The 27825-nt window shown below is 57.1% G+C and overlaps 1 protein-coding gene across 8 annotated transcripts; it reads right to left on the minus strand.

Moving 5' to 3' along the window:
• Positions 1-235: 235 nt before the first annotated feature.
• TLE3 (TLE family member 3, transcriptional corepressor) lies at positions 236-27611 on the minus strand. Of its 8 annotated transcripts, none has more exons than XM_074917407.1 (21): positions 27249-27611; positions 26553-26686; positions 26371-26471; positions 26180-26243; positions 25157-25201; positions 16960-17022; positions 16465-16539; positions 10130-10331; positions 8885-8901; positions 6533-6652; positions 6290-6340; positions 5943-6098; positions 5643-5775; positions 5183-5364; positions 4469-4545; positions 3991-4240; positions 3089-3336; positions 2652-2799; positions 1486-1636; positions 1036-1112; positions 236-794 (listed from the first exon to the last, which is right to left on the minus strand). In XM_074917407.1, exons 2-21 carry the CDS (start codon positions 26574-26576, stop codon positions 687-689), a joined length of 2292 nt encoding a protein of 763 aa, XP_074773508.1. In that variant the 5' UTR covers positions 26577-26686; positions 27249-27611; the 3' UTR covers positions 236-686. The 8 variants fall into 8 exon arrangements, with proteins under 8 accessions (XP_074773508.1, XP_074773506.1, XP_074773507.1 ...); XM_074917405.1 differs by having other exon boundaries at positions 5168-5364; XM_074917406.1 differs by having other exon boundaries at positions 10130-10334.
• Positions 27612-27825: the final 214 nt, after the last annotated feature.

The raw sequence follows: 27825 nt of genomic DNA on the forward strand, positions 1-27825 counted from the left end.
TCCCAGCAGCGTCCCACCATCACTAACACACCGAACAACGCACGGGTACGACAGTAGGAACAACTTTCACCAGTGGACATCTTTGCTCAGCCTGGTTACGCGCTGCACGGCAAAGTCACGTCCCAACGGACGCTTTGGGGGTTAGGGGGGGTTTTTTAAGGAAAAAAAAAAAATAAAATTGCCACCACCAAAACCATCAGTGGAATACAATTACAGCAGACAAAAAATACACAACTAGTGTACCGGGAGGGGTCCCCCACCCTTCCAATGCTATTTACTAGTCCGTTATTTACATTTTTCACAAGTCTTATGCAGGATGCACAAAAAAAAAAAAGTCACAATAAAAAATAAGTCCTTTATAGTGCCACCAAAGCGCAGACGGAAAGAACCAGAAAACCAAAAAAAAAAAAAAAAAAATTCAAAATTAAACCCAAAACCCTAAAACCAACCAAAAATTCGTTTAGGGCTTCAGCGTGTGCCATATTTGCAGACCTCCAAATAAATCCGTGTGTATTGTACGCCGGGCCCTCGAGGCAGAGCCCCGCCAGAGCGTGCCGGTCCGTGGCTGAGCCCCGGGGGCCGCCCCACTGCAGCCCCCCCGAGCCCCCCGGCCGCTCCCTGCCGGCCGCCCGAGTCCTGCCACCGCCGGTGCTGGGACTTGCCAGCCCTGCTATAAAAATCCGCGGTTAGTAGATGACCTCGTAGACTGTGGCTTTCTTGTCACCAGAGCCTGTGACGATGTACTTGTCATCCGCTGAAATGTCACAACTTAAGACGGACGAGGATTCCTTGGACTGGAAAAAGGGAGGGGGGACGGAATGGGGGAGGCAGGAAGAAAAAAAATAAAATCAAACCATCAGCTTGGTTTCCCCGACATGGTGGCCGCAGCCGTGTTTCACCGAGCAGCATCACCACCTCCCGCATGCTGGGTAAGGATCTGGCCACCCCAAAAAAGGATTTAGCCCCCAATCCCCAGGGACGATGCTGAGAGGGGGGTCCAGGTGCCACCCACCCCCGTGAGAAGCAGCCTCCCACCTGGAAGATGCTCGCTCCGTAGGGCGTCCTCCAGGCGTTGAGCAGGTTGTCTTTGCCGGTGCTCACAAACCATTTCCCTGCGCCCGGGGAACACGATGTCAGCACCCAAAAAAGCTGCCGTTCCCACCCCGAAGCCACCAACCAGACCACACAGGCAGCCCATCCCCCTGCCACCAGAGCCTTCTGGCTGTTTCCCCTCAGAAACTGGGAGATTTTGGAAAAACCTGGAGCTTTCCAGCCCCTCTCTCCTGTTGGGATGTGTTGGTTCCCCTCCCACGACGCAGTGATTCACCACCACCACGTGTTTTACAGGGATAACCCCCAACCCCACCACCCGCGGGACGGATCCTGCCGGAGGCCCCGACGCTCAGACCCTCCCCACCGTGGTCCCCACGTTTCCCCAGAAGGAGCCCGGGGAGCCCTTTATGGGGGGGGTCCGGAGCTGCTTACCACAGTAGGCAAACTTGAGGGAGAGGACGCAGCTCTCATGGAGGTGCAGCTGGTACTTGTCGGGTTTCGTGTGGTGCAGCACCTCCACGTTGCTGCTCTCCATGCCCACCGCCAGCCACTCGCCCGTCGGGCAGTAGCCCAGCGAGAAGATCTGCGAGGTGGGGAGAGACAGAGAGGTGGCTCAGAGCAGGGGGTCTGCACCCACCAGCTCTCCCTGTGGCCCCCTGCCGCCTCTGTGCCCCTGCCAACGCACTGCTGGGGAGAGATGCTGATCGCCTGAGCTGGGGTGACCCCACTGGGGATTTTAATAATGTGATGGTTTTGTGGGCAGCAAGGCCAACAATTCTGAAGAGGAACTGCCAGACAGGCAGGGAAGGACACAGCTGGGTCCTCTTCTATTGCTGCCACAAGGTGGGTACAGCAAAACTGGGAGCCAGCGGACGGTGCCTGGCCCTGCAGCACAGCCCCGGCTGCAGCATCCCGCGGCCTCTTCCAGGGAAAACTGTGGTGGCACAGAAACTGTGATGGCATGGCTTCTGGATGCCCAGCTCCATCCCGGCGAGCATTAATGCGGTGGAAAGTCAGAGTGCCAGTGCCGCGGGGTCAGCAGCTGGGATGCAGCAGAGACCTCGGCCCCTGATCACACGAACTCCAGTTTTGCCAGCTGTATGGCACTGGTGGGGGTGGCCGGCCAGCCCCGACGGGGTGCAGCAGGGTTTGGAGAGGCACTTCCACACGTTTGGAGCAGCCGCACAAGACCTGCCAACGTTGGGCCAGCTCCAGCCCAACAGGGACTTGCCAAGAGGACACGAGTCCCAGCTTTGCCCCTCTGGACAAGGGCTCGGGAGGAGCCTAGGCTCATCCTTGTCCCTAGGTGAGCACTGCTTGCTTAATGGCAGCCTGGTCTTACAGCAGGTGAAAAAGTGAGGAAAGAAGAACTGAAATGAGCTGGGGAGCCCTGCAGCTCCCGCTGCCTTGAACACTCTTGGGTTACACCGAAAGCAGCAGGGACAGCCGTGCCCAGGGCTAACAGGGGCCTGTGCAGGCCGTTTCCCCTGCCACAGCAACCGTGGAGGGATAAATCCCTGCACAGAGTCTCTGTGAGGAGCTGCACAGCAAGGCCAGGACGTTCCCCCCTCCTGGGGCCAAGGGCACCCTGAGCTTACCTGGGAGGTGAAGTCGTGCTGCTGGAGCTGCCGCCCTTCCCGCAGGTCCCAGGAGCGCACTGTGTTGTCCAGACCCCCTGTCCACAACTTCGTACCATCGTGGGAGATATCTATGCAGCTGGCACCGTCCGTGTGGCCTTGGAATTGCCTTTGGGCAGCAAGAAAATAACGCAAATCTTCAACAGCAGAAAAAAAATGGGAGGCTTCAAGGGAGTTGGGGCTCAGGCTGCGTTTATGAGGCTTCCCAGCATGCCTGGAAATCTGCCCAGGGAGCAGCCCTCACCCAGGCACAGTGGCCCTGCTGAGCCTGCTGTGCTCACTTACAGACAAAGCAGCACGAGATGCCATTCTGGTCCCCGTCCCCAAGGTCCTCCCGCCAAAACAAGGCCAGCAAGCCCCCAATTATGGAGCAGAGGAAGCCCCTGGGGCCAGCTCACCTGACGAGCGTCTGGTTGTGCAGGTCCCAGACAGCGATGTTGCCATCGCTGCAGCAGGAGAAGCAGACTTTGGCGTCGGGACTGATGGCCAGGGCGTAGCAGGCGGGGGCAGAGGAGGTCAGCTCGGCCTTGATGCGGGGCGTGGGGGAAGCCAGGTCCCAGATGGTGAGCGTGCTCGCCTCCCCTCCCACGATCAGCGTGCGCCCATCGGGGAGGAGTTTGCAGGAGCGGATGTAGTTATCTCGGTTCTGGAGGGGGAAGAGGCGTTAGCAGGAGGATGGGGAATGATTCACCATGTTAAAGGTGGGGGAAATCAGGGGGGACACATGCCCGGGGACCAGAAGCAATGTGCTGCTTCAGTTTTGGGCCCCTCACTCCAAAAAGGACACTGAATGACTCAAGCGTGCCCAGAGAAGGGCAACGGAGCTGGTGCAGGGTCTGGAGCACAGGTCTGATGGGGAGCGGCTGAGGGAACTGGCGGGGTTTGTCTGGAGAAGAGGAGGCTGAGGGGAGACCTCCTGGCCCTCTACAGCTACCTGAAAGGAGGGTGCAGAGAACTGGGCATGAGTCTCTTGACCCAAGGAACAAGCGACAGGACAAGACGGAATGGCCTCAAGCTGCGCCAGGGCAGGGTCAGGCTGGCTCTTAGGAAGTATTTCTTCCCAGAAGGGGTTGTTGGGCGTTGGAATGGGCTGCCCAGGGCAGGGGGGGAGTCCCCATCCCTGGAGGGGTTGAAGAGTCAGGTTGACCCAGCGCTGAGGGATCTGGTGGAGGTTAATGGTTGGACTGGATGATCTTCAAGGTCTTTTCCAACCAAGATGATTCTGGGATTCTGTGCTGTGGCTTGCTCACGCATAAGAGATGCTCCAGCTTGTGGGCGAGGCTGCCCTGAGCCCCCTTACCAAGCAATCGAGCTGGGAGATGGGGCTCTTGCTGCCCGGCTGGCTGATGTCCCAGATCTTCACACAGCCCTTGCCCCCCGTGTAGACGTGCCTGGTGGGGTTGCTGATGGTGACGGCGCACACCACCTCGCCGTGGCTCAACGTGTTGATCTGCCGGGCGTGCCGTGGGATGCCAGGACCAGCCAGGGCGTCATGGGGAAAAGGCACCGGCTGCATCTGTCCATCAGCGCTCACATGGAAGGAGTAGGCTCTGCCAGGGAAGGGCAAGGCGGGGGATCAGCCCCAGAGATGGAGGTTTTGCTGCAAACCCAGTGTACGGGGCCAAGGCAAGGGTTGGCATTGCAACCCAGTCGCCAGGTTGTGCCTTGCTGCCACCATGGGCCAACAGGGGCTTGGCCAGACCCAGCCCCACACTCTTCTCCCTCCCGGGCATAATCACCCCCACCCAGTGCACAAAATTAATCCAAGAGGGGCTTACGGCTTCCCTCCAGGGATGGACGCCAGGCTCGAGGGCAGGCCGGGGGCTCTCATGGGTGGGTGCGGGTCAAAACCAACCTGCCAAGAGACAAGTGCGTAGGTAAGGCCAGGTAGGAGCTGGGCACACGAGCAAACAGCTTCCCCTCCACGAGCCCGGGCAGGCATGGGGGGACACTGGGTGCCTCCCTCTTTCCCTTGCTGCTCAAGAGCTAATTTTTATCTTTTCCCCTGGCAGAAAGGGCAAGGACTGGGGAATGAGCCAAAGGTTTCAGGTCTGCAAGGAGCAGCATGGGATGTGCTCACCCTCCCCATGCTCTTCCAGAACCCTCAGACACAGGAGCAGTCAAGCCGTGCCCAGCACCCCAGCTGTAGAAACCCCCATCTCTGCATTAACAGCAGCATTTGACTTCTTGTTTTGACTGTTTTTCCTTAAATCAAGTGTTTGGTGAAAATAATGGGAAGGGAGCTGTGTAGTGGGTACTTCCCACGCACCACAGGGGGGAAGGGTAAACCCCAATGCACACGCACCTCACCCCACGGGGAGGCATCCCCACGTCCAGCACCCTTTGACAGAGGCCGATTCAAAATGCAGCCGGTGAGGAGCCCCAGCTTCACAGCTGTGAAACCCCACCCTGCACCCCCCCTCAGACCCTCCCCACACCCACCGGGAGCGAGAAAAGGAGCTAAAAGTGCTACGTACAGCTCCAAAGCTCACCATTGGCGACCGGCCATAGGCAGCAGCGGCGGCGGCAGCGGCACTCATCTGCGGGGGGATGTTGTGGAGCCCCGCGTAGGCGCCGGGGCTGGTGAGCGAGCCGTTCATCTCGTGGTGCCCCATCATGGCGAAGGGAGCCGCATAGGAACCCGCGATGGAGATGGGCGTCCGCAGGGCCGAGGCTGCGCCAGGGTTGGGGACACACTCAGGAGACAGAGCCTGCCAGCAGCCACCCCCTCCAGCCCCACGAGCCCCAGAGGGGAAGACACAATAGCTGGAGCTCCCTCCTCACCTCATCTCTGACTCGGGGGCCACCCAAGCTGCTGGCACCCCCATCCCAACCTGGATTAGGTCCCTGATAAACCTGAACCCCTGCCCAACAAAGCCCAAAGGAGTGCACGGGGGAAGCTGTGCTGGGGACAGCAGTGGGGAGGTGGCACGGGAGGGGACCAGTACCCACCCAGGGGGTCCATCCCGGTTGGTTTGCCGGGCATCGGCCGCAGCCCCGGGGTGCTGCTCGTCCCCGGGGTGGGAGCGTCGTTCCTCGGCGTTGGAGTGTTTGACTTGAGCCCAGGCGTCGACGATTTGTCGTTCTGGATGAAGAAGGGATGAAAAACAGAAAGGATGAGGCTCAACCGCCGGTACCTGCAGCCCATGCTCAGCCAACCCCCCGCCCCACTGAGCACCCACGGCCAGTGGGGCCTGACCTGCCCCCCCCCCGGGGCCTGACCCACTCCCCCCAGCAAAGCAAAGGACATACATGGCCCAGGTCTTTAGTCTTGGAGGAGGGAGTGCTGCTGGAGGAGGCGACCGAGGCCGGGCTGTTTGGCGCGTCCCCCTTCTTCAGCCCACGGGCTTTGTCTATGCCGTTCTCCGGGGGGGAGTGGGCTGGGCTGACCCGGGGGGTGGCAGGGTCCTGCGAGACAGGAGAAAACATTGGCGCCCCCAGCACCGGGGAAGGCTCCCTCCACCTCCTTTTTCAGGCAAAAATTGTGTCAGTGGAGGCGGGGGCGGGGGGGGCCCTTAAGGTATTGCCCCCCACCCCCCCAAACCCCCACTGTGCCGTGGGGAGAGGAGCAGATCTGCTGAAAGGCCCCCGGGACTCACCTCGTTGGAGACATCCACCACTAGGTCATCGCTCTTGTCACCATCGCTGTCCTGAAACACAAAGCGAGTTACATCCCGCTGAGAAGATGGATCCCATGGGGAGCCAAACACCCCACCCCCAGGCAGCAAGACACTGGTCACCTACACCACGTTCGGAAAAATATTACCCAAATCCCACTTTCTCCCACCCAAAGTCGTGTCTGGTGCCCCCGGATGTGGGCACAGAGCATCCCTGTCACTCACATATCGGCTCATGCTGTCCTTCTCCTCCGCTTTCCGCTTCTTGGAGTCGATGCTGTAGTCCGTGGAGCTCCGGTGCTTCTCGCTGGCTCTCAGGCTCTCCGAGGGCGAAACAGAGTTATTCTGTGATAACGGAACGGAAGACACTTTTAAGTTGGAAACAGGACTCCACGACCAGCAGCTTAGAAGGTGCCACACATCGAGCCCGAACCCCAGACCTGCCCCGTACGACAAAACCCCAATGGCAGGGTGAGACCAGGGAGCAGGGAACATGGTCCAGCCTGGGCACCACGGCACTGGGCATTGCCCTGAGTCCTGGGGATGCTGCTCTGTCCCAGTGATGCTGCTCACGGGCACCTAAGCCTATTTACTACAAAATCACAGCAGAAAAAAATTAAAAGGAGGAGCCGATTCATGTGGAAAAACCCTGGAAGGAAGCTCCGTGCAGTTCCAGCAGCTCCCAGCAGCCACTGGGATCCACCAGTGGCTACTGGTGAATGCAGAGGGGGAAAGCTGCGCTCCCCTAAACTAGCCCTGTCACCACAGTTCTCTGTTGCCCATGGGGAGTAGCAGAGCTTCGCCCTGGCCCTGGGCAGGGATTTGCACAAGGGCTGGCACCCACAAGAGCCCACGGGTGCTTCCTCAGGCACCAGCGGGGCTGGGAGGGGCCTCATCCCTGGCGTTCATTCGGGGAGAAAAGCACCTGCTTCATCCCAGCCCCCTCCAAGCCACTCCGGCAGCTGAGCCAAAGGGCATCCAAAAACCATTTGGGAAAAATAAATCCACGTCACCAGGAGGGACAGAGCCCAGCACCCTGTGGCGCAGCTCCGCTCGGGGAGGAGGAGGAGGGGACTGGCTGCATCCAGGAGACACCAGCATTCCCAGGAAAGCCCCTCACATGCTGGGATGGCACCGGGAGCAAAAATGGCAGCACCAAACCACCTTGAGAGCGCTGGAAAAAGCCCAGCCCCACATCACCCTGCGGCACAGCCTCGGCCCCGCGCAGACGCCCTTCAATTAGTTTCTCGGAGCAGCACGAGAAATTACCATCATTTCATGTCTCGGAGCAGAGCATGCCGCCCCTGCTAAGCAGAAATGTTCCTAAGCTCCTCTGCCTGCCTTTCTTTCCCAGCTGAAAGGGAGAACTAAAGCAGTTCATGTTTCTCCTCGGTACCCAATAAGCAGCTTTGGATAACACCGGGGTCTTTCTTCTCAGGCAGTCATGCTGAAAAACCTCGCAGCTACCAGAGAATCATGTCAAGCATTTAGAGGCATCGATCCATTCAGCCCGCCGCTGGCCCGCCGCCAAGAAACTAAATATTTTTTATTGCGCCGGCAAGGCTAGGAAAATATGAATGACTAACTCTGATTATCGTGCGCATTAAACCTCCACAGGGAATACCCTGTATTTTATTTTATAGATTGGGAACCTTCCCATCTCTGACGGCCCCCTCCCCACCGGAGGAGGAGGTTAATGATGCCCAATTCCCCTCTCCCCCCTTAAATGGCACTTTTCTTCCCATCCGCCCCCGGCTCTCAAAAGGCCCATTTGTGGGCTCGGGGATGGCAGGAAATCGCTGCAAAGCCGCAGCTCAGCCAGGCTTTGTCCTGCCAGTTTTACCCCGAGACGGCGGCATTGTGCGCCCCAGGGGCAGGAGGCATGGGCCGAGCCCCCCCCTAGAGGGAGGGCAGCCCCCCACCAGGCTCCTACCAGCCTCTGCCCACCAAAAAATATATTCACCACCCAATCTGTCCCTGCTCAGGCACTGCCCCCAGCCAAAACAAGAACCAAACTGCTGCTATTAACAGCGAGATGTCAGGGACACAAATAAAAAGCAGCCGTGCTGGAGGTGACGGTTGCCCTCCACCACGGTTATTTAGCTGGTTAGTTAACTGCTTGACCTTCCAAGTCCTACTTAACGCAGCGTAATAGCCAAAACCCATCCCGACAGATTAGATGACCCAAGATAATAGAAGAGTGATCAGGAATAAAATAGCTTTCCTAATCGCTGAAGGATTTTTAGCCACGCAGACTTGACTGCGCTCATTCACAGGGCTTAGTCAATTGAAACCAAATCTCGAAGCTCTGCGGCAATCAAAAAGATTTAAACCAAATCTCATAACTGGCCCGGAGGAGGTGGCTCCGCTCGCCCCAGCACAGCCGACAGCCCAGCAGCTCTTCCAGCCAGGGTGGAGGGTTTTTTGTTTTTTTTTTTCTCTTTTTTTGATTAAAGAGGACCTGTGCAGAAGGCACCCCTGGAGCTCACACCCACATGCCTGTTTTTTAAACAACAGATGAAACAAAAACACGAAGCCACCAGAAACTGGGAAAAAAAGGAGGTTAATGGGACTTACTGCACTTGAGTCTCGCTCTTTTAGAAGAAGCCGGTGTCAGAAGTGAGGTCACAGCCAAAATAAAGAGAAGACAGAAAAATAAAGCAAGTTAGAATAAGCCTTAAACAGAAAACTAAACCTAGAGCTCCTCCTTGCACAGTCTCCTGCCTTAACTCAAAACCTCCTATCTGGGCTCACTTTAGCTTTGCTTTAAAATTCCCATTCCCTGCCCATCCGTCTCCCGCTGCCTCCTGCCCCTTTCTTTTTGTCGATATGACTTAGTTGGCAAAACACACGGAGGAAAGGGGAAATGCCCTGAAATGCAGAGGAATGGCATCAGCCTAAGGCACTGGCACCCGAAGTCACAAATGCGGAAGGCCCCGACTGCCCGTCTCCGCAACCACAGCAGCGGGATGTGGTTTAGCCATTCATTTGCACACAAACAGCCCCGTTTTCCCTAGGATCTCCTGGCAATTTGAATCCGTGCACAAAAATGAACGTAACTGGGTAATCGCTACCAATATTTTTTTCTCACTGGCTTTCACTGGGAGGAAAAGCCACCCCAAACCCACCAGAAGAGCCCGAACAGCTTCATGAGGCTGTTGGGTGACCTGCAAACAGGTGTAGCAAGGGGCAAGATCTCAGCTCTTCACGTGTTAACAGGCAGAGGGATTTGCAGGGAAAATCTTCAAATCTGCTGGCTTGCAACTGAACTCATGCATCTTTTTATCTTCTAAAAAGATTGTCTTATTGCAAATAATAAGAAAAACCAGCATGTTTGCTTGTCAAGAATGCTGGTTACCACACCACTGAAAGCCTCTGACAGGAGAAGGAGGAGGAGGAAGGCTGCTTTTGTGGCTAAGGCACAGCTGAACAGAGACACAGGATTTGCAGCCAGACTCCACCAAAGCCTGAAAGGACTCAAACCTGCGCGCAAACACGGGGGGCACATGAGCAACACAACCTGACAGAGGCCAATTTGCCACTGCCACTTCTCAGTGCAGTTTGCGTTCCCTGCCCTGAAGGAGCCAAGAAAGGAGCAAACCGACCTCAGCAAAACAGGGAATTGCCCAGAAGCTGCCGTGGGATATATCCCGTGATGGTGGCAGCACCCCCCGTGGCCACCGAGGCCCAAGCATCATTTTGGGAAAGCTGCACCCCTCAAAGCACAAGCCTACCCCTGAAGGCTGCTCCACCCCGACAGATGGGGGGACACAGCGAAGAGCAGCCCCCAGGGACAGCATCAACCCAGCCACTCGCTCTCACCTCTGTGGTCCAGGTCATGATGGTTTTTCTCATCCTTGACGGCGAGGTGTGCCTGGCTGCCCAGGGCGCCGAGAGCCAGCAGCCCCGAGCTGCTGCCAGTGACCGGTGGGATGCCCGGCGGCTGGAGGCCCGAGGGGTGCGGTGGCAGCTGGACCGGGGGCCCATGAGCGGCGTGGGAGAGGTGCTGGGCCTGGAGCTGCTGCTGCTGCAATAAAACCACCAGTGAGCTGGGGAGAGGGGGCAGCAGGACCAGGGCAGGGGGGTGGGTGGGTTACAAGGCATCGAGCAGTGGCGTGGTGGGAAGGGACGTGCCCGAATTCACGCCAGGGGGGCGGCGAGTTGATGCCGCGGGGAGTTGCCCCCTGCATGGCTGCCTGTAAGGAGAAGCCCCGTTAGCAGGAGGGATGGGGGGGCGCCCTGTGCACAGCCCCAGGGGTGACCTCTGAGGCAGCCAAGCCTGTATGCGGCCAAGCCCCAGGCCAGACCACAGGAATCATCCTTAATTCAAGGTAATTCACATCGTCACTGCAGACTTGGATAGTTTTGCTTTTCAGTAGGTATAAGCAGAAAAAATAAAGACAGAAATACTGCCCAGGACGCGGAAAACGGCCCTGGCTAGCGCCAGCTGCTAAACCAGATCAGAGAGAGAAAATCTGAGCATCCAGGATCCTCCCAGGACATCTCAGAAAACAGAAGTTTTGCTCATTTGCTCAGGACCAGTTTTAAGGTGCTTGATGGCAAGAAAACCCCATGCTGCTCCCAGCCGCACCCCCCCAACATCAACTGGATGTCCCCTGCCCTGGGATGGGCTGGTCAAACGGCGGGTGCACCCCCTCCCCGTGTTGCAGGGCCAGGGAACCCCTCCCAGCAGCCTGGCCAGGAGGGTGCAGGGCCCCTCCCACCTGCTCCCCACCTCCCCAGGGCTCTGGGGACCAGTGAGCCCCGGCTGTGGGAATTGCCTGCTCAGTTTTAGCTGCAGGGAGCTTGGGGAGAGGAAGGGAAAACTGAATACACACCTGCATTTCTATTTCAACAAGCTTGAAGAAAACAAGCTGAAACCAGGGTTGCTATGGGTCAAGGGGTGTTGACCGACCCCACTCCGTGGGGGTGTCACTTCCAAGAGCCCCAGGCCACCACTCCTGCAGCTCTTTGCACCCAGAGGCAGCAGTGGCCCAGCCCAGAGGGTCTCAGACTGGGTGTTCATGTTTCCAACCCTCCTGCCTGCACCTGTGGTCACCTCGAGCAGTGCCCAATTAGCCACCGGTGAAAGCTGCATCTGGGCAACTGACCTCCAGCGGGAACGATGGGCTGGGGGGGAGCACCCAAGCTGCAGTGGAGCACCCCCACCACCAGCTCGGAGCAGGTTTTCTCCCTCCCCGGTGCTGCTGAGCATGGCAGAACGTGGCACAGAGCACCCCGAGGGGCGCGGGATGGAGAGCAGGTCAGGGCTGTCCCAGCAAGGTGCAGGGGGGGCTCAGTCCCAGCCCTGCCCCATCACAGCACGGCTCGATGCACAGTAGCAGGAAAGCACCAAAAATACCCTCCCCAGGTATTTTTCCATCCTATTTCCATCAAGGAAATCTCCAGCACATCTCCCCAGCGCTGCAAGGGGATGCACCCAGGTGTCCCCAAACCAGCTCATGCTCTGTAGCAGTGGGGTGACACCCCAATACAGCCTAACAAGGGGTGCACGACACCCCAGTACAGCCTGACAGGGCAGCACCAGTCGCTGCGATGGCCCCACAGCTCCCAAAAGACACCAGGAGAGCAGAAATGGGTTTAACCTGAGGGGTCCTGCCCTCTGCTTCACACAGGGCACAGCTTGACCCCGTTATGCAGAGTAGGGGCACTCAAAAAGACTTCTTCCCACCCTCAAGCCAGGCTGCAGCCCCCCCCATACCCATGGGGTGCATATAAATCCCCTGCCAGGCCCCATGCACCCCACAAACACCCCCCAGCCCAGCTGCAGGAGCCAGGATGCAGCTTTTCAGAAAAACCCCCACATCAGGGTTTCAGGAAACACATGTTCCACCCACCCCCCGACTAAGGGCCCTATTTTAGGGGGCAGCAGGAAGGGGGTGACTTGTTGTCACATGCTGCTGGGCACAGGGGGACAAGAGCAGTTTCTGGGTCCCCAGGGCAGACCTGGGTGCAGGGGAAGGAGGTGGGTGACCACACCTGCCAGGCACTGGTTTCTAAGCCTGGTGCGAGGCAAGAGGGAAATCCCCGCCCAGGATACAAGCCAGGCTCAGATCTGCAAGGCAGTGGCTGCAGTTTCACGCGGAGATGCATTATCTTAAAACGCAGCTTCTTCCGGGCAGCACAGAGGTCTCAGCTGTGTCAGAAGCCAAATCAAGAAGGCAATTAGGCCTCTGCAGTGCTGTTATAGGAAAACCATAAATCACTGCGCCCTCAAAAGCAGGAGCTTCTTGGCTTCTGCTGGGCTGCTCCATCCGCAGGGCAGAGGAGGGGAAGCATCCTCAGGACCATTTGGGGAAGCGTCCTCAAACCGGCACATGCAAGGCAGCAGCAGCAGGAGAGAGCTTTGCTGGCAGGGCAAGGGGAGCACGATGAGGGGGTCCCCAGCCTCAGGGGGGTCCCCCAGCCCCAGGGCCTCTGCCGGATGGTGCCAGCCCCATGCTGGTGCATCCTTTGGCAGTGGGGAATACAGCCCCTGCCTCCTCGCCATGCACCGAGATCGATCCCTCCAACACCAACAGACGAGGAAGAGTTTCGGCTCTTGCTGAAAGCAATGAGGCTCTTTACAGTCCCAATCACACATGATTTCCACCCATTAAAGTGAGAGGCAGAGCCAGCCATTGTATCAGAGTGTCACCCTGGAGAACAGCTCCCGATAGTTTTCCAGAAGGATACGCTCCTCCCCTACAAGCTTTCCCACGGTGCCCATCGCCATGGGGCTGGGACGCAGAGATCCAATGCTTTATCCTCAGCAACCTCCAGCTTCCACGGTGGGCAGAAATACCCGCACTGCACAACACCCCTCCCAGGAACTTTCCACCCCCTGCAGCAGCAGAAGCCCCAGAGAAGGGCAGGCTTGGTCTCATGGGCACCCCGAGTCCAGGCCAACGATGTCGCTGAGGGTCACAGCCCTGGCACAGCCTCAGGAGATGACGCAGCTCCACCACGAGCAAGAGCAGCAGTACGCAGCTGGGGCAGTGTGGACAGCAGGAAGAATCACCACGCTGTGCTGAGCAGAAAACTGCTGGTTTCTTCCTCCTTTTTTTTTTTTAAGTTGCCACCAAATACATCCATCCAATGGCTTGGTGAGCTGGGAGGGGACTGAGCCCCCCCTGCAGCAGCCCCACTCCAGTACAGGGGTTGGAAATAAGTAACAAGACAAAACATCCCACTGTGGCCTGAGATAACGTTTTAAGCTGGTCTTCTCTGGCAAGCAGGAACCGGTGAGCAGAATCCATCTGGAAAGCTCCTGCCAGGCAGCTCCAGTTGGAAGCCTCATTCCTCTGCCCAGAGTCGGGACTGGGCTGCCCACAGCCCCATGGAGGGGGTGATCACACCTGGGGGCTGCAGACCTCCATCCAGTGGCAAGAAGACGATGAGCCAACAAGCCCAGCGTAGGTCCCTGATGCGGGCCGGAGTGCCCACGGTGCCAGAGCTTTCCCCAGGCTCTGCCCGCAGCTCCCCGCAGTCAGCTCCACTGTCCTTCCCAGCTCCACTGCATCCGAACACGGTGGATGCGCCTCCCTCCTGCGCAGGAATCGAGGCCTCAAGGCTCACAGAGGGGGATAAAACCTGCCTGGGCGCAGGAGGATGCAGTGGAGTTCAGCAATGCCACTCGCTCAGCGTCTTCTCTGCTGGAAAACCCTCCTTCCCTCCCCTGCCCCTTACTCCTTTCCCTGAGAAAGACGGTTTTTCAAAAACACAGCCCACAGAGGCTTGTTACAAACAACCCAGGGGAGGGCAGGCTGCAGGAGCTCTTCGGCCAGCGGTGCAAGAACTCAGGGCAGCCTGCCAGGGCCCCTCCTGACACCTCCCCAGCGTGCTCAAGCTGAAGGGCAAGCTCAGACCCATTGGGGACGCCACACTGGGGCTTCTCGGCTGCTGGCAAGACCCTAATCTGGCCGGGCTTGCCCGCAGAGCCCAGGACCACAGCCTGCAGCAAGGGGGTAAGGCAAAGGCGCTGCAAACCCAGCCCCGGGGGACAGCTGGGACACCAGTGTTGCCTGGGCAGGGCCAGGCGCAAGGAGCCGGTTGGGGACGTGCAGACAGGGAGATGTCTTCCTTCTGGGGTCCCTCGGCACGTGCCAGACAAATATGGTTGAGATATGAAGGAGGTTATAATTTATGAGAAAGGCTGGCAAGGAATATCTTGTATGTAGAGTGTTTTTAATTGGATTATGTACATCATGCTTCATGCCTTTGTTAACCGATTTAATGGTTCACCACTTAAGTTCACCACTTGCGTTAAATTTAGTAAAGTAGTCTAATCATTTCCAGAGCTATAACCAAATCAAGGGCTCAATTTCACAGAAGCCTGAAGCAGAGGAACTGTGAGACAATGGCCTAGATGCATAAAATTAACAGTTCTTGACCTCAAAAGGGGCAAAAAAAGAAAGGTTTTAATGATTTGGTGTGTTTTTTTGCATGTGTCAATTTTGTTTGCAGCACCTGCACCAAGATGCTGGGGCAGGTTATAAATAGAGTTGCCTTCCCTTGCTGCAAGGCACAACAGGGCACAGCGGAGCCACCCGTCCACCCACGTCGGTGGCCCGTCCCCATGGGACATGGCGGAGGGGGTGGTCCGTGCAGACCCCAGCATGCTGCCCTCTTCCACTCGAGAGGAGCAAACATGCACCAGCCATCTGCCCCACACGAGCAACCCCACAATAACAAACCCCCACATGAGCACAACAGGGAGAAATTGTTTGCTAGAAAAAAAAAAAATAAAAAAACCCTCAAACCCTTTCGGTTTTGTGTCTCAGGGGGTGCAGGTGCAGCAGCCACCGAGCAGCTCGGACCCACCACCCAAAACAGCTCGGGGATGAGCTCTGCCCTCCTCTCTGGGCCACCCAAGCCAGGGAGTCACTGTCCACCCCCTCGCCCGCAGCCACCCCGGGTCCCTCCCTCACCAGACAGGAGACACTGCCCAGAACTCCTGCCTCCTCCAAGTTCATCAGGCAAAGCGATTAAATGCCTGGCTGCTTAATGACGGGATGACACTCGCTCTGATCCGAGGAAGCAATTACCTTGAAAATGGGGGTCACGGGCCCCGCTCATTTACCTTAATTGAATTCCAATATCTGCCTCTAGCTGCCTGGGCTCCTGGCTGCGACTTAAAGCAGCTCATCAAAGCCCAGCACCTCCCTCCATCGCTGTCTCTACCAGTTCACCTCCCAGCCCGCTGGGAAGGTGCAGGCAGCGGTGGGCAGGAGGCCAGGAGCTGTCTGCCACCCCAGTGCGGACACGCTGCCGTGCCCAAACCGCTTCCCAAGTGCCACTGCCACACACCCCCCCACGGGGCGGGACCCGGCTGCAGCCCAAGCTTCCCTCGGCCCCAAGGGCACATTTCTACACTCAGTGTTATCCATCAAAACAGGAAAATGTAGATGAAACCAAGTTAAACGCAGAGAATCACAAAGATCCTTGTAGCTTAAGAAAGAAGTGTAAATAGTTACTCACACACACAAAAAAAATTAAAAGTCAGTATTTTCTGGGAAACACCAAAACCCAGAGGAGCCCCAGAGTCACCTCCCCAGGATGCTGGTTGGGGACGCTGATGTCCCAGGGTTAAGGCAGCTCCAGAGAGCAGGTTTGCTGCAGGACTGAGACAGTTACACATCAATTAAAGAGACAATAAAAAAACCTGTTAGTCTTAAAAAAACTGCCCAAGATCTGTGAGAGAGAGAAAGAGAGAGCCCTGTAAGACGGGAGTGGGTAAGTCAATGCATGGAACAACAACTCTGTCAAGTTTACAGCACATTTCACATCAACAGCACACGCAGAGACATGCCTGGGCTCAGGGGGCTCCGGGAGGGCTGCTGGGCACCTGGCCCCATGCCCCAAACGCTCCCCACTCTCACGGAGAACATCAAATTTGGCTGGCGGAGGCCCCCGGCATTGCATTAGTGCCCGGGTAGGGGGAGTGGACTGCCCAAGCGGTGGCTGCCACCCCCCATCTCACTCGATGCCGGATTGGGGGAGTTTTGGTGGTTTGGGGGGCTTGCAGGATGGCCGGGGTGCTGCGAGGTGCCCTTCTTGAACCCCACCTGAGCGCAGGATTGCCTCTGGTTATGGTAAATGATAGGAATAAAAGGGGTAATACACACGGTGAGAGGCAGATTGGGAAGTCCACGTACCCCGATGATAGCATTCAACTCCGTCATTGTCACTTGCTTGGCACGCTCAACAGCCTGTGCGACTTGCTGTTGGTGCTGCGGGGACAGAGGTGCATGGCCAGGTCAGGGCCGGGCATGGGGGCACCAAGCCAAAGCATCACCACCCCCCCCAGAGCTGATCACCCCCTTTTTTTGTCTATATTTTGCTGACCGCATGGGGAGCTGGAGCAGCCCCTCGCAGCCTTTTTTGCTCCTCAGGCTCGGCACAGACTCCCACAGCCCAGCAAAGCCTCTTATGGGGTCCAGCTCTCCCCCAGCCCGAGGGTTTTTCATGTGGGATCTGAGCCGTGTCTCATGGAACACCCCAGAGCAGCCCCACACCCCCAAAACATGGGTTTGGTGGGAGCAGGTTCATGCCCCCTCATGGGACCACCCCCCTGCTGTGAGGGGCACGGTGATGGGGAAACCCCCCACAAGCAGGAGCATCGCCCACCTGGGGTGTGAAAACATCCTTACCTCTTGTGACAGAAAAGGCATGATCTGGGCTAAAATCGTATTCAGTCTTTTAGCAATTTCTGTCTGAAAAAAAGGAAGAAGAAAAAGCAACAGTCAGTACCGAGTAACCTCCCACGGACTGCACGAGGCTTCCCAGCAGCAGCGCCGTGTGTCCCCTCCCTGTCCCCTCTCATGCAACTCCCCCCTCCCAGCCACCTAAGAGGAAGCAGTGACTCCCCAAAGAGGCAACAAAAGTGTCTTTGTGCACACTCGGTGCTCGCCAGCGCAGGGCCACGGCCCCGCTCCCCTTCCCATGGTGGGACCAAGTGTCACTGAGCAGCCCCAGCAGCTCTGCTCCAGCCTGGGCTTCCCTGGCTTCAGGGGAACACAGCCAGGCACCGGCTCCACTCCCCATCCTCAGCCCTGCTCCCCATCCCCAGAGCAGCTGCTGCTCCCCCAAGAGCTGGGGATCACGCACGATCCAGTCTGCACATCCAGCCGGGACCACGCGCCAGGCACAGCCCTTTGCCAGCACTTCCCACCCCCGGCGCTTCTTTGCAGGCGTCGAGTTCCTCCCACAGAAACCTTGGCAAACACACCCCACCCTGTGCAGCAAGCACATGGTCAGCAGTGAGGGCTGGGGGGTCCTTGCTCTGATCTCAGCAAGCACCATCAAGGTCTTTACCTACCCCAAACCAAAGCTGCCGGGGTTCCTTTTGCCATCCTCGCATCACACTCCAGAAATTTAACCCACAACCGTTTGCACCCATCAGCTTGACCACGTTATTTGGGAGTTTAACAACCACCCTGCGCTGCCAAACTATGGTTTCTGCAACGTCTCCATTAACTGGGAATAACATTTTCCTCGAGTGGTAACCCCAGCGCGTGTTTGGGGCAGCTCGGTGCTGGGAGGTGCCACCCACCCCCCTCGATGCTCCCACTCGGCACATGGAGCCGCCCCAGATCACCGCTGCCCGGCCCCCAAGAGTTAACGGCGGCTGCTCCGCCGGCCGAGGCAGCTGTTAAAACAGCTTTTGGTCCAACTCAAACACAGCCCGAGCAGCCGCGAGGATTCAGCGCCGCAACAATGGCCAGAGCCGAGCCCTGGCACAGAATCAAACACCCAGAAATTCCTTCCGACAGCCCCAAGCAGCTCGTTATCAATAACACAAGTGATTAAGCGGGTCTCGCTCCAGCCTCCCTGGCGGTGAGGTGCCTCCTACCAGGACAGACAGCAGCTGTACCCCACTCCGAGATCCCCATATGCTCCCCAAATCGCCACCTCCACCTCCAGCGCCCCAAGGCTTTGCTCTCCTGATCCCCACTGCTCGGCCCCAAGGCCTCCCTGGGACGTGTCCTACAGCAGCTCTGCTCTTTAAACCCAGCTCCAGCAGGGTGCCAACCCAGAGAGGGGCTCTCAGCTCCACCTGCTCTCAAACACCACAAGAAAAAAAATTCAAATACCATAGTTTGGAGGGGAAAAAAACCCAAACAAACAAGATACCAACCCTTGAGTTGGGGTGTTGGGATATGCTGACATCACAAGACCAACCCGACAAGCACAACCACCTCAGTAAGCCCCAGCCTGGGCTCACCCTCAACAGAGAAAACTGGCTTGCAGAGACCTCATGGCCACCCAAGCTTGAGGACCTGCTGCAAGGGGTCCCCGTGACCCCCCTGTAGCACCTTCGCGTGGGCATTACCACTTTTGGCTTCAAAGTGCCGGGGATATTTCTGGCCATCGTCTTTTCCGAAAGCGCCCCGGTGATCGCGTTACACCTGATGCTTTTATTAGCCCTTCTCGAGGTCGGGGGAACGTGCTGGTGCGCCGTGCCAGGGCAGAGGCAGCTGGAAGTGACAAGGGTTTGGACTCCGGTACCTTGGCTACATCTACACAAGTGTGGTAGCCCCCAGGACTATCACGGGCCGAAAGGGAGGATGCGGGCCTCAGGCAGCTGTGGAAGGTGTGATACTCCCTGCCCTAAGGAGAGGGCTCTGGGTGCGTCACCCACCAATGGCTCCACGCCCCCGAAACTGGGCTGCAAGCTAAAACTGCACAAACACAACCCAGCCACGGCGCCGTGTCTGAGGCAGGGGCAGCAGGGGCCAGCACCGTGCGTGGCCACCAGCCACCCTGGCCAAGTTGTGTTACTTCAACGCTGCCATAGTGCCACCGACAGCCACCCCGGTGCTCGCAGCCTGCACTGCTCAGCAATAGGTAAACCTCTTTAAAGGCCTTTTTGGCACCTACGCATCGATTAGATTATATATAAACTGCAGCTCCATTAAATATTTATCCCTTCAGATGAAGCCTATTGGATTCTGGATGCCACAAGCACTCGGTGCCTTGCTCTTCCAGCACAGTGACTTCTCCTGCGAGCTCTTGCTTGCCAGCCCCCAACAAATTCTAGAACAAATTCGATCCTTATTTGAGGTAAAAACAGCACGAGTAGTCCCTCCGGCTGTGTGTTGCAAAGGTCATTTAGGTGTACAGGAAAAAAAATGCAGCATCCAAACAAGCCGCCTCCGTGGAGGAGAGAAGGAAGGTGCTGGGTTTCCCCCAGGCACCATCGAGCACTAACACAGTCCAGACAAACAAGACGCAGACGACCCATCGCCTCCACGTTTAAATCCAATTCTGCCCAAACTTCCAATACAGATTTGAAGAAAAACTTCGCACTCTGCAAAAAGAGAGACTTCCCACCTGGGATTCAGCAAGCAAGAAGATATTAGATGGCCAAAATATTATGTTTACAACCGTGAGGTTTCCTGTTAACATGAGACCCAATAATCTTTAAATATTTGTTCACTTTAACATTCCCCATTCCCCAGTATATTAAACTCTAGGTGTCCCCACTAAAAGTTTAATCGGGAGCGAAAGGGGATCCTTCGGCGCACCAGAAACAGGGGAGGGTTTCATGCCCAACACCTTCCCCATAACAGGGCTCATTCATCACCTTGCCCCAGCGTGGCAGAGCCCCCTCCCAGAGCCTCTCCTGCCAAGAAAAACCTCCATTCCCCTGCTGCGGGTTGCCATGGCAATCCCAGCCTCCGCATCCCCTCCCAACGCCCTGCATCTCCGCTGGACCACGGCGGACATCCCCGAGACGGAAGGCTGCAAATGAGGGGGGGATAAAGGCCTGGGGTGGTGCACAGGGCAGCCCAGGAGGGGCACCCACCCACGAAGCCCAGCACCAGCACCCATGGGAGCATTCACCCGGGCGGCAGGATGCTGACAGCTGCTCCGTGCCGCTCATTAAAAAGGGCAAGGAGTCAGAAGAACCTCAAATCCCAACTAATCCCCAGCCCCCCCCAAACTCCCAGCCAGCAATCTGACCTGCTGCTGGACAAGAAACACTCCCGGGGTGGTTTCATGAGCAGGGAAATCAGAGAAAACACTTGCAGCGGTTATAAATCAAGAAACAGACCCCTTGGCCACAGGCTGCGAGTCCTGTCACCCGCCCTTAAAATGGGCAGAGCTGTTCCCAGCACCCAAAGGACACGAAGAGCCACTGCTGGAGCTGTGTCAGGAGTCAGGCAGGGGTGGCACGGTGTTAAATAGCTGCGGGGCCAGCTCCCCCCCGGCAGCCCCGGTCCCCCATCCTCAAGTTTTTACACCTGGACATGGCAGAAGGAAGTTTAAAAATAATGCTGCCAGGCGCCAGTCATGGGATACACAGAGCAGAGCTGAAAGGAGTGACCTTAAAATAAAAATCACCTGAAGGATGGGAGCGCAAGCGGAGCCCCAGCCTTGAAACAGGGTAAAGTGGTGCAGCGGGGGGCTGCACCCTGACACGAGTTCCTGCAGACTCTGCTCTGGGCAACAGAGATGCTTGCTGTGCCAGAATGTATTAGCCCTGGCCTCAGCGAAGAGAGGAAAGGGGCTGGCCCAGCCCCATCACAGCACCCTGGGCTGATCCCAGCACCCTCAGGCAGGACCCCGCAGCACAGGACCGGACCCAACCCCCCCCCTCGGGGTCCCAACACTCAGGAGCCTCTGGGGCTGGTGCTCAGCCATGCTCTGGGGATGGAGGTACCTGCAGAAACCCTGAGCAGGATGGATCTGCCGTGAACCCACATGGTTCTGGGGCAAATCACCCCAGAACAGGCCACCTCAGATGCAGTCTCGGAAGAGATTTTGGGCCATGACAGGCCAAACCCGCCCTGGCTTATTGATTTAAATCATGGGCTGGAGGCCAGAGATAAGGGGTTGAACACCCAGCACCACTCATTCCGCTCTTCCTCCTCTTGAAAACCACACCAAACCGTTATAAAGACTTGTCCCATAAGCCTAAACCCCACAGCATTGGGGTTGACAGGGCTGCCAAAGGCGGGGGGCCATGGGACGCAGGAACACAGCATCAGCATCACCCCAAGGCTCACACGAGACTCCCAGGGAGAAGCCCCCAGCTTCCTCCTCAACACCACAGACCCCTCCACACACCGATGACGACTCTGAGACAGGTCTGAACCACCACAACCCTCCTTCAGCCACCCCAGGTCTCCCCCCGGCAGGGCGCGCGTCACCCCCCCCTCCCCAAAGCTCAGCCCTGGAAGAGGGTGGCGGGGGCGGTCGGAAAAAGGCAAGGAGTAAATCACACCACCCGTGAAGCACCAGAAGCATTTGTTGAAACCAGGATATTGTCTCTTTAAGCACATGAAAATAAGGCCCTTGAGCAGTGTGGTTCTCACTCCGGCGCACAATTATGGGTACTTTCAGCTGTCTACCACTATTTCAAGTGCTCTCTCCAACCAGGCTGTCAATGGCATGTTGAAAGCTATTTGTGGCTGCTATCGTTATTAGCAAAGTGGAGAGCTTCACTGATGAGAATTAAATTCAGGGAGGGGGTGTGGAGGGGCGGGCCACAACCCCTTATTACAGAATTACCATCAGTACCAGGGCTGCAGGGGTGGGCAGAGCTCACTCAGGACCCCCAAAACCCACCCACGACCCCCAGAACCCAGTCAGGACCCCCGGTGTCTCCCGCAAAGCTGAGGGGAGGGAGAGGTTAAGCTGGCTGACAGCTATTCCCTTCCACCTTAGGAGACCTGAGAGTATCACACTAACAAATTACTTGGCTTCTGAAGTATTTAGCAAATTATTACCTGGCACTCCTCGCTAACGAGCATGACAGAAAGTATATTGTGTTCTCAGAATATTCTAGGAAAAAAAAAAAGCATCCCTCTCTTCCCCTGGAAGTGTCAGGAGAGTTTAGGTTTGTTCCAAGCATTAAGTGTTTAAGCACAAAACCAAGTGCTTATGTGGAGAGTTCTCAGCCATGAAAAAACAATCAGCACAGAGGTTCTCCCCTCCACGGTGTCCCCTTTACCCATGCAAAATTAGTTTTTCTTTTGGAATCGTCATTCCCTTCAATTGTATTCGGCAATTATCCACAGAGATCTGAACAAAACCAATGCAAAAACAACAGGGGAACAAAAGTTCCTTTTGTAAAAAAAAAAATCAATTAACCTTAAAAAAAGGGGGGGGGGGGGAGGGGGGTAGATTTTGCTCAGGTTTAAAAAGAAAACTCCCAACTGGCCTCAGGTTTAAGAAAGCTGAGCTGGGATAAGAGAGTGGCTCATTCAGCAGGAAGACTGATCTAAGGAGCAATTCGCTGCGTTATATGCAACAATGTGGGTAGTCACTTCCTAAATATTTCCTTGCATATGGAGTTGTTTATGAAACTACATTTTTTTCTTAACAAGAAACAAAACGAGAAGAAAGGAAAAAAAAAACCCACACGCGGCCACATATGCACACACTTAATATTCAGCGTAGAAGAGATAATCTGTTATATAAGCCCACAGACAGACAATCCCCTTTTGCTTAAAGATGAAGTATCCATCAATGTTTGTCTCAAGCAGATGTAATCACAAGCAGTCAAGTCTGGAGGGCAGGACACTGCATGAATAATTCAAGCACTTCAGTCTACTTGATTGTGTGCAGATAAACACAAGTCAACCGCTAAACAGGTCAGCTGATAAAACTTGTTTGTTCAGGACTAGCCACCCTCAACCAGATGCAGGCAGGACCATGCTGCAATTAGTGCCCGGCTGCCTTTTGGGGGGATGCTACAGCCCCAGAGAGGGGCAAACCCTTCGCGGGCACCCAACTCGCCCATCCCTCCGCAATCTCTTGCCCCATTTTCGCCTGGAAGCGCGCTGGGAGCAGCTCCGGCTGCTTTGTTTTCCTCCAGCGCCATGCACATTGCTGTCAATTAAATAACAAGACAGCTTCACCTCCCCAAACTTCCCCCATCAGCCCAGCACTAGGCACGCAGCATATGTCACCAGGAACAACTAAAGCAGGCGGGGGATGCTGGGCACAGGCTGGAATCATCCGGCGGAGATTGATCTGCCGAGTTGCAAGGCAGCGAAGCTCCCAGCACGGCACGCCGACCACGCAGGGCCTCCCCGGGCTGCCGACGCTGCGGGGGGGAGCTGCCACCCTGCAAAATCCGGGTCCAGCCCCACGGAAAAACTGCCCCCGGGCGTTTTGAGGTTCCCCTCAGATACCCTCGGAAACCCCGGCAGAGGCTTCACGTCGCCAAACGCCACGGGGAGGCCACGCTGCACGGTCACACCGCGGGACTGGGCGGGCGGCGGAGAGCTCCAGCCACACGCCGACAAAGCCGGAGCCCGCGACGGGCTTTCACCTCCCAGCCCCGGCACTCGTCCCGCAGCGCAAAGCCTCGCAGGTCAGGTTTGGGTTCCCACCACGGACCGTCGGAAAACGGCAACTGCTCCCAAAGCTTCCATCAAGAGGAAAAGCTCAACATCTTGCTGTATTGTTTCAGCATTTCCCAGCATTTGCGCAGAGCGAAGCGGTTCAACGCCGAGCGACCGGGCGGTAAGAGGCATTCCCCCTCCTGAAAACAACCTGCGCTTGCGTGGCTCCAGTCCCTCCAGCGTTTCCAAAAAGGCCACAGAGTCGGGGTCCCTCCGGACGCAGGCAAAAGGGGGACAGGGTCTTCGCAGGAGGCCACCACAGGCCTCAGCAGAAATTCTGCATTTGGGGGTGTTCCTGAGTGCACTGAGGCAAACTGTGCCCGAGGTTTCCACCAGCCGTCGGCCAGCCCCGCGTGCCCCGCCATGGCAGACCTGGGCTCCGAGCAGCCCCCCCAGGGCTCCCCGCAAGCAGCGCTGCCTAACCAGGACGCTTTTGTCCAGGCAGAAGCAACGAAGAGAAAGAAGTTGGGATTATCTGCATGGCAGAAGATATTTTTAAAAAACTGAAGACTAAGCAGTAATTATTTTCGTTACCCTGTGACTACGTATCAGAAAGCTAAAGGGAAGCGTGCAAAGAAGAAGAGAGGCAGATTCACAGACCCGCCGCTTTGAATTTCATCAGTCAGCTAACGACACTTTCTTACTCAGGAGGGTGATGCTGCTATTAAGCAAAACCACTCTGGAGTTGAATGGGGCTGATTTGCGAATTGCAAAGTTGATGTCAACTTCTATCTGCCTTAAGTTCTTAATTAGAACTACTTCTAAAACCAGTAAGCAGCAGCAGCACAAATAATCAGGTCTAATCTCAATAATAACTTTATTCCTTTAAGTTTTACCATCATGTGCCCAGCCTTTAGGCTCTTTAACTATAATCTTATCAAGGTAGCACACCACATTCTGCTACCTTCTGTATTTTTCCTTCAGGCAAGTAACATATTAGAGGAGACCAAAAAAAAAAAAAGTACCAAACATTGCTACATTTTCCAGATGCAAAGACAAATCCGTGACATTGAGCAACACACCATAAGATATCAGTATCCCTGAAGATAATTCCCTTCTAAGTCTCACGCTACAGCACGGCGAGTATCAGGGGTATGACCTTAGAAACAGTCATGTTGTACCAAAAACAAAACCAGAGGAAAACGCAGGAGATAACAGCATTTTCCAAGTGCTGGGAACACACTATTCCAGGGACCAACCTCCCAGCGTGGAAGGCAAGGCTATTTTCACCCCTTCTCATAAACACTCTTTGCAAAACCTAAGTTTTCTCTGAACATAGGGAAAAAAACCCACAAAACCGCAACACCGGGCTGCCATCAACCTGCAGTTGCCAGTGTAACTGCCAGGCCAGGAGATCTCAGCTGGAGTCACATCCCTGACTTCAGCACTTATTCCCCATTTAGCGCAATCAGGGCCTATTTGATCTCAGGTTGAGAAAAGGGCAACAGGAGATCAATCAATCACAATTTCCCCCCTTTAAATTACTCACCTGTTTGTGCATTTCAATATTCAAGCCATACGACATTTCGTAGTACTGGGGAATAAAATAAAAAAATAAATAAATAAGGGAGCCAAGAAGAATTTGAATTCATTTAACATCAGGTATTTGCATAAGGTCATTACCAGAAAGCATCCCGGTCAAAACTGCGCTTAAAGCACTGGTAGCCAAGGAAATTATACCTTAGAAAAGGCTGATGTTTATAGGGTTTAACTGGCATGCATTTAACAGGAGGACACTCCTTTTTACTCCTGTTTTCTCCTCCTAAGCTACTTAGAAAAACAAAGAGGCACAGAGCTGTGTGACAGGCATCTGCACAGCCCTGGCAGAACAGGTACAGCCCGTAGTCTGGCCAAAAACCCAGCTTCTCACTGGAGGGGGTGGATTTATTCCCCCCCACCCCTCCCTGGGTCCAGCACCGCTGCTGGGAGCCCGGGGAGCATCCCAATCCCTTCCCCCCGCGTTGGGAAAGGGGGTGCTGGGTCCCGTTAAACCGATTAAACACGCAAATGAGCCCACCTTGGGGTTCAGCGAGGCAAATTTTGGAAGGGGAAAAAAGAAAAAAAAAAAGGCTTCTGCAGCAACAAAAAAAAAAAACATTTTCCTCGGGAAGGGATGCCCTGGGAAGGCACCAGGGCGGGGGGCTCGCCCCGCCTCACCAAGCACCCCGGAGGCGGCTATGGGGGCAGCCCCTCGGTACCCTCAGGGGCACCCCCACACACACGCCCCCCCCATCCCCGAGCCTGGGGCTGCAGGCGCCGGCAGAAAGGGGGTTAACAGGAAACTTGTTATTGCGCTTCCAGCCGTCTGGGTCCGCGCTGCGCCCTGGCACCAGCCGCGGGCAGGGCGGGCAGGGCAGGCAGCCCCCTCCCTGCCCTCAGCGCGGGCACGGCGGCGGGGTCCCTGGGCAGGCAGCTGCCCGATTTTCCTTCCTCCCCCCCCCTCCAGCGCACGGCTGGGCTCCCAGCTAATGACATTTACAGCCTGATCCGAAATCTGATTAAAGTCTCTTACCATAACGTAATGGCGCTGCATTTCGGTCTTCTCGTTCGCCAGTTTATCATACTCCACTTTCAGGCTGGGAAAGGGGGAAAAAGGGGGTGTGGGGAGGGGGCAGAGCAGAGGGGTGAGCCCCCGCGGGCAGAGGAAAGGGGGGGGCAGCGGCGCTGCCCGCAGCCGCGCCCCGGTGTCCCCCCCGTGCTCACCTGTGGTACTGGGCTTGTAGAAACTGGAACTCGTCCTTGATCCGGTCGCAAGACTCGGCCACGGTAAATTTGAAGCCCGGTTGGCCCGGCTGGTGCGGAGCCTGCGGGGAAGAGGGGGCTCAGCACCGGCGGGGAGGGGGGAATCGGAGCGGGGGGGGGGGCTCGGGGATCCCGGGACTCACCGGGTGCCGGCCCTGGGGGTACATGGCAGGGTTGGGGCGCGGTCACTGGAGCCAGCCGCGCCGTGCCTCGCTACGGCGATCGCGACGTGCGCTGCTGCCCGCCGGCCACGGAGCGCGCCCGGAGAGACCGAGAACTGGAACAAAGAGACGGGAGGAAAGTCCGTGCGGGGGGCGGAGGAGGGAGGGAGGAGGGCGACGGAGGGGGGGGGGCGGGGGGGGAGAGAAGAGCGGGTCCGGCCAGCCCGGCTCGTTGCGCACCCCCCACCTCTTCAATACCACCACCCCCCCCCTTCCCCGCAAAGCTCCGCACCGCCGGAGAGGCGCTACGCGCCCGCGGAGCCGAGCCCAGCCCGGCCGCAACCGCGCACCGCCGGGGGCCAGGTGCTGAGCACCCCCCCTCCACACACACCCCCCCACACACCCCCCCCCAACCGCCTCGCTCCGCGGTCCTCCGCTTCCTTCCACCACCCCCCCCACCCCCTCCCCGCCTCCTCCCCTTTTCCGGCACACGCTCACGGAAAAAAAAAAAAAGAAAAAAAAAAAAGAAAAAAATCACCCCGAATAAAAAATATTAAAAGAATAAATGAAAAAAAAGCAACAACAACAACAAAACCCAACCAAAACAGCCCCGGAGGAAGGAGGATCCCGCGGTATTCCTGCTGCGAGAGGAAGGGGGAAGCAAAGCCAGGAACTAACGCCGGAGCACGACGGCCATGGAGGAGAGGAGGAGGGGGGGAGGAGGCCGTACACATCCGACTTCCCGGGCGCCGCGGACATGCGAGGTGCGAGCGGTGCCTCCGCCGCGGCTCCCCCCGCCCGGGGGCGGCCGTTCAGCTCCGTCCAGCCGGTATCGCCGTAACTCCACAAGCCATGGGGGGGGGGCGGTTCGGGACCCCGCGGCGGCGGGGGGTGTCCCGGGCGCGGAGCCTGAGGGCCGGGGGGTGCGGAGCGGAGGAGCAGCAGCAGCAGCCGCCGCCCCCCCCCCCCGTGATGCCGCCGCGAGCGGGGCAGCGCCGGAGCACGCGGTCCGGTCCCCGCCGCCGGGAGCGCTCGGGAAAAACGGGGCGGCGGGGACGGGGAACAAAACCCGGGCGGCCTCTGCGGCGGCGGCCAATAGGGAAGCGCCGGACCCACGTGGGGGAGGGGGAAGGCGGGCGCTGATTGAGCGGCGCCCGGCGGTGACGTCACAATGCCAGCTTGTGGCGGGGACGGCGGGGGCGCGCCCCGCCCACCCGCCAGCCCCGCCCACCCGCCAGCCCGCCCGCCCGCAGGC

Source organism: Athene noctua, chromosome 13 (genome assembly GCF_965140245.1).
Source record: "Athene noctua chromosome 13, bAthNoc1.hap1.1, whole genome shotgun sequence".
Taxonomy (NCBI): Eukaryota; Metazoa; Chordata; class Aves; order Strigiformes; family Strigidae; genus Athene; species Athene noctua.

Excerpts from the sequence above, each read along its gene's own strand:
- TLE3 (XM_074917400.1), bottom strand. The coding sequence starts at position 26,576 with ATGTACCCCCAGGGCCGGCACCCG. Across the intron at positions 17,023-25,156 it reads ATATTGAAATGCACAAACAG|ACAGAAATTGCTAAAAGACT; the intron begins GTGAGTAATTTA and ends CCTTTTTTTCAG. Across the intron at positions 16,540-16,959 it reads TGCCTTTTCTGTCACAAGAG|CACCAACAGCAAGTCGCACA; the intron begins GTAAGGATGTTT and ends CTGTCCCCGCAG.